Source organism: Vicia villosa, linkage group LG1 (assembly GCF_029867415.1).
Source record: "Vicia villosa cultivar HV-30 ecotype Madison, WI linkage group LG1, Vvil1.0, whole genome shotgun sequence".
Taxonomy (NCBI): Eukaryota; Viridiplantae; Streptophyta; class Magnoliopsida; order Fabales; family Fabaceae; genus Vicia; species Vicia villosa.
Window position 1 is genome coordinate 133,775,327 of NC_081180.1, and position 12,773 is coordinate 133,788,099.

The window sequence follows — 12,773 nt, forward strand, 5'->3', positions numbered from 1 at the left end:
GTAAAGATTTTAAATTTCTTTCTAACTTTTAATGCCAAATGTCCATTTTTATATATAATCGTGAACTTATTTCATGATGTAATAAAAAATCACGTCATTGTTTCACATGGATCAAGAAAAACTGGTAATTTATTTAAAAAAATACAACATAAAATAAATTACATAAAATATATTATTTTAAAAATTAATAGCATAAAGTACATTAAAAAATATTAAATATTCTTCTCCATTAAATTTTCTTCTTCTTCTCTTTCTTCTTCTTCGCTTTGCCTCTTACCACACTTTCCTCCCCATATCCACTCTGTTTTCGACTTTGATCCGATCGGAACTCACTCATCTCCTCAATTCTCCATTCCATTCCCTCCAAAACCCTAACACTCCAAAATGTCCGAACCAGAATCTCATAACCAACTCCAGCCACCGTCCGAACCACAATCTCAGAACGGACTCCAACCAGCACCCGAACCCGAACCCAATCCTCAACCGGAAACCAAACTGGAACCGGAACCAGTGGCAGAACAACAAGTAGAATCTCAAGAACCAACACAATCGGAACCGGAATCTGGATCAAAACCCGATCCAGTAGTTACCGATGTAGTAGATCTCAAGGAAACCGCGATCCATTCCAATGACGCTGGTAACGTTTCTTCACCGCAACCTCAGCTGAAGAAAGATGAAGGAAGTCGAACGTTTACCATGAGAGAATTGTTACATGGATTGAAGAATGATTCTGAACCGGAGAGAGAAGACGTTAGCTCTCCCTACAGGTTTTCGATTATCTCTTGTTTGAATGCCTTGTAAAATATGCACTGAGAAATTGCTCTAGTTTTTGCATTTATATTGATATAGAAATTTTCTAATTATACCATTTATATAGATATAGATATAGATGTTGAATTATGGGAGTAATAAGGATTTGAATTTGAGAATGTTTTTCTCGCTTGTGCGCGTGTGAAATGGGTGTTTATATTGTACTATTTTGACAGCCAAGATAGTCAACAGCAACATCATATAGACCAGAACAATGCTGCTATGGATTTGATAAACAGTGTTGTAGGTGTTGATGAGGAAGGTCGCTCCCGGCAGAGGATTCTTACATTTGCTGCCAGGAGGTACTTCAATTACTTCTATCTATAACTAGAAATAGTATACACCGGAAAATTTGCTGCACACGACTATCATGGCGGGGATTGCTGTTTTTATTGTGCTTCTCGGGGACGGGGGAATGTTTGTTGACTTTGTTCAAAGTTATGATTTTCTTGCTTGTATATTCTAGGTATGCTGCTTCTATTGAGAGGAACCCTGAAGATTATGATGCGCTGTACAATTGGGCATTGGTTCTTCAGGTCTGAGAAGCTGCCTATTTTTGCTCTTGTAATATTGAAATCTGCTGGGTTTTTATATTATTCTTTAATTTTTATTTGCTAATTGGTTGTTTTTCTTCTTAGAATACTTGGCTTCATATCAACTTTGATAGGTTTGTTAATTGAGGGAGTTAGAGCTAGTTGGGGGCTGAAATCATTAAAGAAATAAGACATGTTACCTATTGAAAGAAGGGTCCGCAGAAGAGATATATTGTCACTTTGAGAGAGTGTTTGGGTAGCACATATAATAGAGAAGATGGTGGAAAATAGACTTAGGTGGTTTGAGCATGTAGAGAGAAGATCTGTAGATTTTGTGGTAAGAAAAGTAGATTAGAGGGACAGAAGTCAAACAACTAGACGAAGAGGAAGACCTAGAAAGACTATAAGAGAAGTTATTAGGAAAGATCTCGAGTTTTACAATTTGGATAAAAGCGTAGTTTTGAATAGAACATTATGACGAAAGTTGATCCATGTAGCCGACCCCACTTAGTGGGACAAGGCTTGGTTGTTGGGGTCCTTTGGGCATAGAGAAGTTAAAACCCTTTAAGTTTCACATACTGTACTGTACCCAAGGGCAATTTTTCCTACATCTTCTAATAAATTACAATTTTCTATGAAGTGGTATTGGAGTTCTCGGATCTGTGGGTACTGCGTATTGAAGGATTCAAATGCTTTTCAGAGCTCACAAAGAATGTAGAAAAATAGATTTCTGGACAATGTTGGAGAATTAAGGAAAGTGGTTTCGAGTTTCAAAAGAGAAGGAATCCAAGTCTCGGTAAGAGAGGCTGCATGTTCATGGCTAAGCTTCCAATTACTGGACTTACTGAACTACCTGTTCACCTTAAGGCAAGGCAAAGTTTGCTGATATGTTTTTTACTGAGCGAGTCAGAGTCATTATGTTGGGGATAGAATAATTGGGGAAAAGGACATGCTGTGTTAGTAATCCGTGTTTGAGCACCGGAAAATGTTATAGTTTGATAGCAATGGGCAAAGCTCTTATAGGAAGTGGAAACTACCCCAGATAATTCTCCTTGCCTTGCTGAGAGTACAGCTCAAATTCTATTACATGAAAGAATGCACAGTACTCTATCCTGCCAATCATTTATTCACTCAATCCCAACAGAAAATCCCCCAAAAGTTGCGCCCTCCTAGGCCATGTCAGTATGTCACTAACGACCAAATTCCTTCTTTCTTCTAGAATAAACCTTCCACGTGTTGGACTGTGGGCCAGTGTCCAGCATCTGGTCTTTTCTAAGTCATCATCCTTATTGGGCTAATGGCATTGGGCTCCAAGGTCCTATCGTGTTGCTTATAAATAAGAAGAGGGTTGTTGAGAGGGAGATGTATTTTGTCATTTTGAGTGTTGAGGCCGTTGGGCATATGGAGGTTTATTAACTTTTCGAGTTTTGCAATGCTGTAGTTCAGGGAGAATTTCCCTAAATTTTCTAATAAAATACCAGCTGCCATCAAACTTATTATCCAGTATAAAATTTTCTAGGATGATATTCTATTTTTGTGTAAAGACAGGCCATAAACTTCTGGTACCTAATTATTTTTCGAATTAACTTTGTATTTTTTCATTTTCTCATATAATGAGATTGCAACTTCATATTATTGTACATCGTAAAAATCATTGGATTTTTATAATCCATAGCAATTCTAAAAAATGTTACTAGTTTAAATCATAAATATGCTATACTAGGTTCAAGTTTTGAATATGTTCATTCAATCATTATTGTCATGCAGGAAAGTGCAGATAATGTTAGTCCAGATTCCACTTCACCTTCTAAAGATGCATTGCTTGAGGAAGCTTGCAAAAAATATGATGAGGCCACTCGCCTTTGTCCCACTCTACATGATGTATGTAAGAATAATATTCTGTATGAAGTTTTTGATGATTCGGTGGCAATTTTTTCCCTACGATAAAACTAAAGTTGTAAATGAGTAGAACAATAGGCTACCTAGGCACAGCTTAGAGCAGTTGAACCTAAATAAGCCGTATATAAATAAAAATATTAAAAAATACAACTCAAGAAAATCATAAACGGGCACATATATCCAGGATTTATAAATATCAATGTATATCATTAATATTTTTTTCTTATGCAGGCTATTGAAAAGCTGACTAAGTAGTAAAATTTTCATACTCATATAATTTATCAAATGAGCTTCAGCTCTAATATATTTAATTTTTTTTTAAAACAATATATTTAAATCTTGAAATCGAGTGTCATGCAAAATGAGCAAAATACATTATGTATTTAAGATACAAGCAATACATCTTTATTTATAAAACAAAAAACATACATTTTAAAACATATAAACTTGTAACTTAATTTATATTATCTCATTCCATTTAATAATTTTTATAAAATGAAAATATTATGTAAATTATAAGGCAATAAATAATTCGTAAATATATATTGAGTAATAAATATAAAATTAATTTGATAATATGTCCCTTTGTGTCATTTTATATTTATTAGTTAGTTCAACCACTACTTTTATCAAATTCAAACTAATAAACTAATTTAGCTAGCTTATCAGTTACTTTTCACAAGCAGAGAGTCGTAGTTGTAAAAATGAGTGTAATGACTTGTAATTTTAATCCTCTAATTGACTGTGTTCAGGCTTACTACAATTGGGCAATAGCAATCTCTGATCGTGCGAAGATGCGAGGTCGCACAAAGGAAGCTGAAGAGCTATGGAAACAGGTTAAGAAAATTGCATGCTTCCTTCTATTAAATGGCTTCACCGCTTCACAGTTTCACTCACATGCTCTTGGAAAATTGATATGATTTATAGCAGCTCATGCTGCTTGTTACATATTTGGATTCATACTGAATTTGAATGGGAGAACTTTTCAATTTCTTGTTTAGAAGTTTCGTTTGGTGATGGTTGATAGAGAGAGTCACCTTCTAATTTTTGTAAAATTTATAATTTTTCCAGGCAACAGGTAACTATGTTAAAGCAGTCCAACTCAACTGGAACAGTCCTCAGGTTCTTCCCTCTTTCTTGTTAAAAGTTTGATTAGCATCTTCTTAAGGAGTCAGAAAGTGATTTTGTAACAGCTTTATCTTGTTTACTTAGTAAATATTTGCTGTATCAAGTACTCACTCTGTCACTCTATTCCTATGCACCTTATAAATTTCTTCACATGTGTGCTCTTCTGCATTTTGAGCCCCTTTTACTAACTCATGGAATCTGTTTCAGGCACTTAATAACTGGGGGCTTGCGCTTCAGGTATATTTTTAATTTGGGAGTGTAAAAGCATTACACTTCATACAAACTACATTAAAAATATAAATGTTGTAATTTTATGATTACATGCTTCTATTAGCATGTTAGGGTGTTTTTTTTCCTCAGTTAAAAGTGTTTTATTTTTTTATTTGCACAATAATAAAAAAAAATATTTGGAGAAGAAAAAAATCTTTAGCTTCCTAGAGTATTATTAAAAATTATTTGGGTAATGCTAATCTGTGCCCCAAGGGTACATGTTAAGAAATTTATAAATGGAATGTTTGTGTTGGATATAGAAACTTCGTCTTTGAAAATTGTGTATTGATTTGGTTAAAAGTTTATAATTGATTTATTTATTTACGTTTTTAAGACAAACATTCCATTTATAAAATTTCTTAACTTGTGCCCCAGTTAGCATTACCCAAATAACTTTCACCCTTTTAAATGATCTGAAGCTTTAACTTCTGCAAAATTATTTTTATACCAAAAGTACTTTGTTTATTAATGCCTATCCACGAGTGTTATCATGTGTACATATGTGCTGCACACCCCATATGTATCATGATAATCATACTTCGTAATTACCCGTTTCACTATTTTTCATTTTGTTAAGTCAGTCATTGATGTTATATGATTGATTTTGTTGCTAAATGTATCTTCAATATAGTTGGAACAATGTGTTCAAATTTAAATATTAAATCCTGTTTGGTATACCTTTGGATTTTAAAAATTAATTTTCCGCAATGCACAACCAGTCAACCACCAAGTTTTGTACACTAGGTGTGACCGGGGTATATGGATCAGTCAATATCAATGCCATTGGGTTTCATAAAAAGCATAATCTTCAATAGAATAATCTTGATTCAGATCTGTTTTTAATGGCTACTCCATTATCTTTTGTTGGCCTACCACGTGTTCTGATTTTAAATGAACTATCTTAACTTTGATCTACTTTTCTCACTGGAGATTTTGGTCTTTTTCCTTAAACCTAATGTAAGCCCCTTTATGCTTCCTCCAATATATTTTGTTTCCCTGCTAGAAAATTATTTTCTTCCTTGAGAACATGCTCCCCTTTATTGGTCTATGACTGTTTTCTGTTCAATGACAGATTTAAGAACATGCTCCTATCCTATCCTCTCGTTTTATCATCCAGTCATAGACTTTCAATTTTTTAAATCTTGAAACTTCTACTTCTATTTCCTTTCATCCAACTCACTTGAGTTTCTCACTTTCTTAAAGTCTCGTATAATAGTTGGTACTACACTACTACTTACAATCAAATTGTCAACTACTTCCATAGATTTACCTGTTAGTGTTTCAAGACTTGTGTGCCATACAAAAACCTATAGGAAAATGTGATCCGTTGCCTATTTTGCATTACATTTGGGGCTGATGTAGCACTTCTAGCTCATTCAATTCTATATTCAAGCATCCTTGTAGAACACTACTCCGGTAGCGGCCTCACATTAGCAATTAACAACTTAGCATAGTTGAGTCATTGATTAATTTCTGAGTATATCCAACGTAGTTTTACTTTGTCTGTGAATTGTCTAATACAAATAACCTCTTTTATTTTTCTTTGGGCCAGGCATGTAAAATTTTGCAAAAAAGTAGGACTTTGTCAAGTTTATCTTGAAAATTTCTGTAGAAATAAAAGAAATATAATGAAGATAAAAACCTTTATATACTATTGGAATTGCCATGCATTTCATCTAGTTTTCAAAATAGTTTTCTCTATATCGTTGGAATTGGCATGCCGTTCTTATTTTGCTAATCATTCCCAACTCTCCTCTCTATATCATAAGAATTCTTCGGCAACATATCATACTTGTTTAAAAAGGGGAAACTTGGTCCTTTAAAACATTAGCTATGGTAAACTATAAGGAAGGGTCGAACCTATTGTGGGTTTATTCTTGGTATCCTGATTTGCATTTGCAAGAGGCTGGGTCCATAACTCGAATTTGTCTTCCAGTCGCATTACCACAATCGTTAACTGTTTCCAATTCTCCCCTTCAAATATTGTACAGGAACTCAGTGCCATTGTTCCAGCTCGAGAAAAGCAAAAAATTGTAAGAACTGCTATCAGCAAGGTACACAATTTTTTACCAGGGAATCACATGGAAGTGAAAAACATTTACATCAGCTCCATCCTTTAAATATAATTTATTCTCCTCCCCTCTTGACTTTACCCTATTCTTCATTGCAGTTCCGTGCAGCCATACAGTTGCAATTTGATTTCCACCGGGCAATTTACAATCTTGGAACTGTTCTGGTCATATTTCTCCTTCAATTTTTCTCATATTTAATAACACATTTTTCTTTGTTGTCTTGGATGGACATATAACACAAAGAAACAGTATTAAGAATGTATAATTGACTTGTTAAATGACTTTGCAGTACGGATTAGCAGAGGACACTTTAAGAACAGGGGGATCAGTGAATGTTCAAGAAGTTTCACCAAATGAATTGTACAGCCAATCTGCAATATATATTGCTGCTGCACATGCATTGAAACCAAATTATTCTGTAAGAAGTCACTGTCTATTCATTCCTTTGTACATAATTATTGGCTATGTGCATTTTTTGGATTAGAAAGGTTTGTTTGTCTAATCAATACATGCTTTTCTCTTAATTTCCTTGTGTCCTGTTTTTTTTTTTTTTTTTTTTTTTTTTGGCTACTTTTATCATGAAATCAGCCCATAATTTTTTTGGTATTGACAGGTTTATAGCAGTGCTTTGCGGTTGGTACGCTCCATGGTGAGTAGATGTTAATGTTGGTTTAGTAGCTTTCAATCTGGGACAACATTGCAATTTGAACTTATCACTTATATGATCTAATTGTTTTTTGAGTAACCATACTGTTTTATTGGGTTTCATTCCCTATTCCTTTCTTCCTGTTGGAAGTTAACTTACCTTCTACTTGAATTGATATGCGCTATATAGTAGTTGTTTCATTTCATTGTATACAAATGTGAGTACTCGTTATGTAATCATTCTTTTGTTCATTATATACCAACTTTGACAGAACTCAATTTTCACAGCTACCACTACCTCACCTTAAAGTTGGATATTTAACTGCACCTCCCGCGGGAGCATTAGTTGCACCTCATAATGACTGGAAACGATCAGAATTCTTTTTGGATCACGAAAAGCTTCAGCAGGTAAAGTATCTGGCTGATGAATTGAAACTTTATAAGAAGCCGCTCACATTAAATTTTGAAATCACTGGATAACCTCTTGGCTCTGGTGTGAGACATCCAACTTTTAAATTAAAAAATGGACATGCCTCAGGTACCCAGAGGTGAACAGAGGCAATCATCTCAAAGTCTCTCAACCAGATCAGATACCGTGAACGGGGATAAGAAGACTATCAAAGTAGAAATAGCGGATATTGTTTCTGTATCAGCATGTGCTGATCTGACTTTGCCCCCTGGTGCTGGCCTCTGCATTGATACAGTTCATGGATCAGTTTACTTGGTAAGCAGCACTTTAGTCGACCTTAGTGTATTCTATATATCTACTGCTTCCTTCATCTCCAATTGTTGTAGGTTGTTTAATCCAGAGGCTTAAAATAAATTTTAGCTGAAGTCAATATTTGGACTGATAAAGCCATAAACTTCTTCATTATAAAATAATCAAGTCCTCATTTCATAATGAAATTACCACTTCTGTACTCTTGATTGTCCCAACAACTTCTTGTGACATTAGTTTGAGTTTGAGTTTTTTGTGATGCCTTATTCTTTGTTGATAGTGTATCTGATTATATCATGAGATTATCAACTTTCATTCATAAAGCAATTGTGTGAAACCTTCACTCTTGTTGTACAATTGAAAGTGTGGATACTGCCCCTTGATGGCATGACTTTTTTTATGCTTCCAATAGTGCACACTGGTTTGATATAAAAAGCTGAATTTATACATGTATTTCCCGAGGGACCGGCTCTCTCAAACACCAATGTAATTAAAAATTGTTCTGCCAAATTCAAATTTTAATAAGATTCTAAAGGTTTAATGAAATCTTTGAATAGTGCTTCATGTCAAGCCGAAAGCATGAGAATCTCTTTTAACTTTTCAAGTTGCAGCACTAATTTTCATTTTTGTACATTGATTTATCAAGGTTGCTGACTCTTGGGAATCATTGGATGGGTGGCTGGATGCAATTCGTTTAGTTTACACTATTTATGTGCGAGGGAAAAGTGATGTATTGGCGGGTATTATCACAGGATGATTGTAATTTCTTTAAATGTATTACCAATTTGGTTTGTCAAATTGAGTAAAAACTCATCATCAGCTTTTTGCACTTCTCTGCGAACTTGTGTATAATGTTGAGTAATGTATGAAATAATGATAATGCAATAGAAAAATCAGAGATTATTCATTAACCATCTTGTTAAATATCGTGGGTTTTGCTAATAATTCATATTATACGAGAATGGTAGAATATGTGGTTTGGAGCTTTTACATCTGTTATATAATTGGTGGTGCTTATCCACACCTGCATTTGTGTTTTTTTGTCTTTCTTTTTTTTAACTTTTTGATTGTCTGATATAATACTTCACCGGTTATACATTGGTAAGGCTGAAAAATCATTCATTGTTCTACAAGGAAGGTGTTTTCTTTTAGTTTTGTTGGGGTTAGGAATGTACCTGCTGCATCAACTGTATTCAAGAAACCTGGTATTTCTGTCAAGTTACGAACTATTTTAATGCCAACAGTATGGGGTAATGTTCTGTATTGAACAGCATTTTATATTTGTTTGATGTGCTTCAGAGAAAACAACTGGTGACAAAAAAAGAAAAAAGAAAAAGGTAAACTAGCTAATATTCTTCACTGCTTTATATGATGGGTCAAAATTTACGAAGAAACAAATTTCATGCAGATGGGCGGATTAATTTTCGCTAGAGCAAGAATAGCAGCAGGAAGAGTCCATAGTCCTTCCCCGCAAATTAGTCCAGAAGCAATTGCAGGAACCATCAACTCTGCTTTCTTGGTGTTAAGCTTGTGCAACACGAACACAACCAAACTACCCATGCACATATCAATTGCAAAGTACGCCCCAACCAGAAACGGTACAGCCATGACCATTGGTAATGGCATCCATTTCCCTATCTTTTTAGGTGAAAAATCTCTTAACATGTTTGTTCCTATAGCAAAAGCAAAGAACCCAAAACAAAGTTGCAAGCAATGTCTTGGCAGTGCTGAGAAACCTTGAACACCTATAACTGCCATGTTTCTGTAAATTAGTGCATAAGGGGCTTTGAATTCTCCATGCGGGTTTCCCACGTCAAATGCCTTGTAAAACAGGAAGAAGCTCAGAGGACAGCATATACACCCCATCGCCGTGCCAACTACTTGGCATGCAAACATTGCCCTGGGAGAGGTACGCGTGCAATGAGCAGTTTTGAAATCTTGCATCAGATTGCAAGACACCGAGATCACGGATTTAATGAGACCACACCCCACAAGTCCGGCCACTACACCATTCTCTTTTCCTGTCACAGTTGCCAGCAAAAATAGTGCAACTTTCCCATAGTTATATGCCATGTTTATATCCGTAAGACCTGCTCCAAAAGCATTGCAGAATGCAAGAGATGGAGCAAATATGTAAGCAACAATGATGTAGTACCATTTCAGCTGAGGAAACATGTGTGGAATTATAATTGTCGAAATGGTTGTGAAAACGCCATATCCAACTACCCCGATCCACATTGGAATGACCTCCTTCAAGAATGTCTGACCTTGTCTAAGGTCCCCGGCAGGACTCTCCTGCTGATCAGCAGCCGATTCTACAGTAAGAAAATGAACTCAACATTAGATATGTATTAGCATTACTCTTGAAAAATTGAAAAGAAGAGCATGTCTATGATTGCTCCTACCATTTTTAAGTTTCTTGTTCTTCATTCTTTCATTTACGCCAATGACAGTTGAAACTAGAATCTTGGTGAAAGTATATACGCCATCACCAAGGATCAGAGCAATCGATAGAAAAACCTTATAACCATATAAACCCTTCATGTTAGTTTCTTCTAAGTTATCTGGGAACCACTTTCCTTTAAGCCGATCAACGAGCGGATACATGACTCCAAAAGACATCACAGCTCCAAGAAGCAGAGACAAGTTCACAAGGTGAGAGCAAATCATTCCTGCTCCCACAAAAGTCGTACTAAAGTCGAAATAGAATCTGCACAATAATAAATTCAATCAGCAAGACTAGTACTAACCAGAATCAAAACTTTCATTCCAAACCCATCATAACACGTTTCAAACCAAAACTAAATCATCGTACGTTTGCTTCCAAGCTTGCAATCCAAAGGTTGGAAATTGTTCGAATCCACAGCCCTCTACACCCGAGAAAAACCACTTGAAAAACCCCCATAAGAAACTGATAGAAAAATACTTCATGAATCCATGCACTTGCTTCCTGCAATATTACAAAAGATGATTACTATAAGTTAGTACCTTTATTTTCCAAACTATAAAACAAAAAATAATTAATTAATGAATGAATAAAAAATACATGTTTACAGTACTTGGCCATTTTGTCATTCTGTGTATGGAAACCATTGATAAGAACTGCTGTTGCCAAACCACTTGGATAAGGTAATTGGAGATCAACTATCATAACCTGTATCAGAAGATGAAAATATTCAAAATATTGTATAAAAAATAGTCCAAATCTAAAGTATATATATTATTAATTAATTAGTTAATTAAATACTACATACCTTTCTGAGTGGAATTAAGACAAAGAGTCCAACAAAGCAAACCACAAAAAGAAAACCAGACATCCAACCAAAGGCAGGATCCTTAACTGCGTTCGGGTTGTTACCCTCAATGCCTACTCCAGACAACTCATATGTCTTCCTGTTTAATCCCAACAGATATGAAGCAAATCCCCCTGCAATACAAACACAAACTCAAATTGAATCCTCTTCGGTAATCTAGATAAGTAAAGTCTGACCAACGGTTGTTTCAGTAAGAGATCGAACACAAGATATGTATTATTATGAATCTCACCACTAACAGCAATGCTATAGCAAGCAACAGCACAAGTCTGAATAATAGTATTCTCTTGACGAGTGAACGGCTTAGAAACAAAACCAGCCTTTTCAAGCACTTTAGTCCAACTTCTTATGAACACGAAAGCAAGTAGAGCGGCCGAGACATTCAAATTCGGAACCATTCCTGTTGTGAGATTGAGCTTCATTGCAATTATACTATAGATTATTCCAATCATCATACTCACAAACAATCCTCTCACTGTGATGTGTTCCGTCCATGCTTCCTCGGGTTGAATCACTTCAGAGCCTATCACCGGTAACTTATCTTCCAAGTTCTGATTCGTATCTCTTTCGATTTCCATTTTTTTGTCTTGAAATTCCGTGTTGTTGTTTAGAGGACTTGATGGAGAAATCATCTCTATAACTTTCTGTAGTACCTATCACCTTAATAATACATGGTTCATTTATCAGAAGTATTAATTTATACATATATTGTATACTATATTATTGCAACTCACCTTAATTTATTTGTTCTTTCTGTTCTAGTTGTTGTTTTGTAGCTGATGAAGCAATGAAAACATGGAGATGCTTTCTTTCAACAAAGACACTGATATGGTTTGGATTTATTATATAGTGTAGGGTACATATATAGATAGATCTGCTTAAGGATTAACTGTGATAATGTGATATAATATAACAATAACAATTTTTATTTAATTGGTCTGGTGGTAAATGTTCGAGACTCGAGTGTCTTTCTCTCTAGGTCTCAGGTTCGAATCTCAAATATACTAACAAGTTCTGTGTTGGGTCTCTGTCGATGTTTATAAACTATTCTTAGTCTGGAATGATTAAACAAATTTTGGTTTGTAGTAACAAAATCAAATTTTGCTATATTATATATACTTGAAATTTTTTTGCTAATTATGTGTCTGGCAGCATATATGCTTTTGATGAACAAGTTGTGGTCAAGTTGACTGCTATGTCATTGGGTAAAAGGAATATTGCATCATCCATACAAATGGGATATATATAAACCGAGAAATAATAATAATAATAATAATAATAATAATAATAATAATAATAATAATAATAATAATAATAATAATAATAATAATAATAATAATAATAATAATAATAATAATAATAATAATAATAATAATAAATATTC

General features: G+C 34.6%; 2 protein-coding genes across 3 annotated transcripts; one reads left to right on the top strand and one right to left on the bottom strand.

The window, feature by feature from the left end:
- The first annotated feature begins 233 nt into the window (after positions 1-233).
- Positions 234-8,986, top strand: LOC131644247 (protein HLB1-like). Its single transcript, XM_058914694.1, has 14 exons — positions 234-767; positions 987-1,112; positions 1,277-1,346; positions 3,111-3,224; positions 3,995-4,078; positions 4,314-4,364; positions 4,578-4,607; positions 6,632-6,694; positions 6,811-6,876; positions 7,002-7,130; positions 7,326-7,361; positions 7,646-7,765; positions 7,896-8,081; positions 8,722-8,986. The coding sequence occupies exons 1-14, from the start codon at positions 385-387 to the stop codon at positions 8,830-8,832; spliced, it is 1,569 nt and encodes a 522-aa protein (XP_058770677.1). The 5' UTR covers positions 234-384; the 3' UTR covers positions 8,833-8,986.
- Positions 8,987-9,304: 318 nt separating this feature from the next.
- Positions 9,305-12,441, bottom strand: LOC131644246 (metal-nicotianamine transporter YSL1-like). 2 transcript variants are annotated; one of them, XM_058914693.1, is made up of 7 exons: positions 12,124-12,441; positions 11,622-12,042; positions 11,330-11,502; positions 11,135-11,229; positions 10,891-11,025; positions 10,481-10,785; positions 9,305-10,390 (listed from the first exon to the last, which is right to left on the bottom strand). In XM_058914693.1, the coding sequence occupies exons 2-7, from the start codon at positions 12,019-12,021 to the stop codon at positions 9,459-9,461; spliced, it is 2,040 nt and encodes a 679-aa protein (XP_058770676.1). In that variant the 5' UTR covers positions 12,022-12,042; positions 12,124-12,441; the 3' UTR covers positions 9,305-9,458. The 2 variants fall into 2 exon arrangements, with proteins under 2 accessions (XP_058770676.1, XP_058770675.1); XM_058914692.1 differs by having other exon boundaries at positions 11,622-12,049.
- Positions 12,442-12,773: the final 332 nt, after the last annotated feature.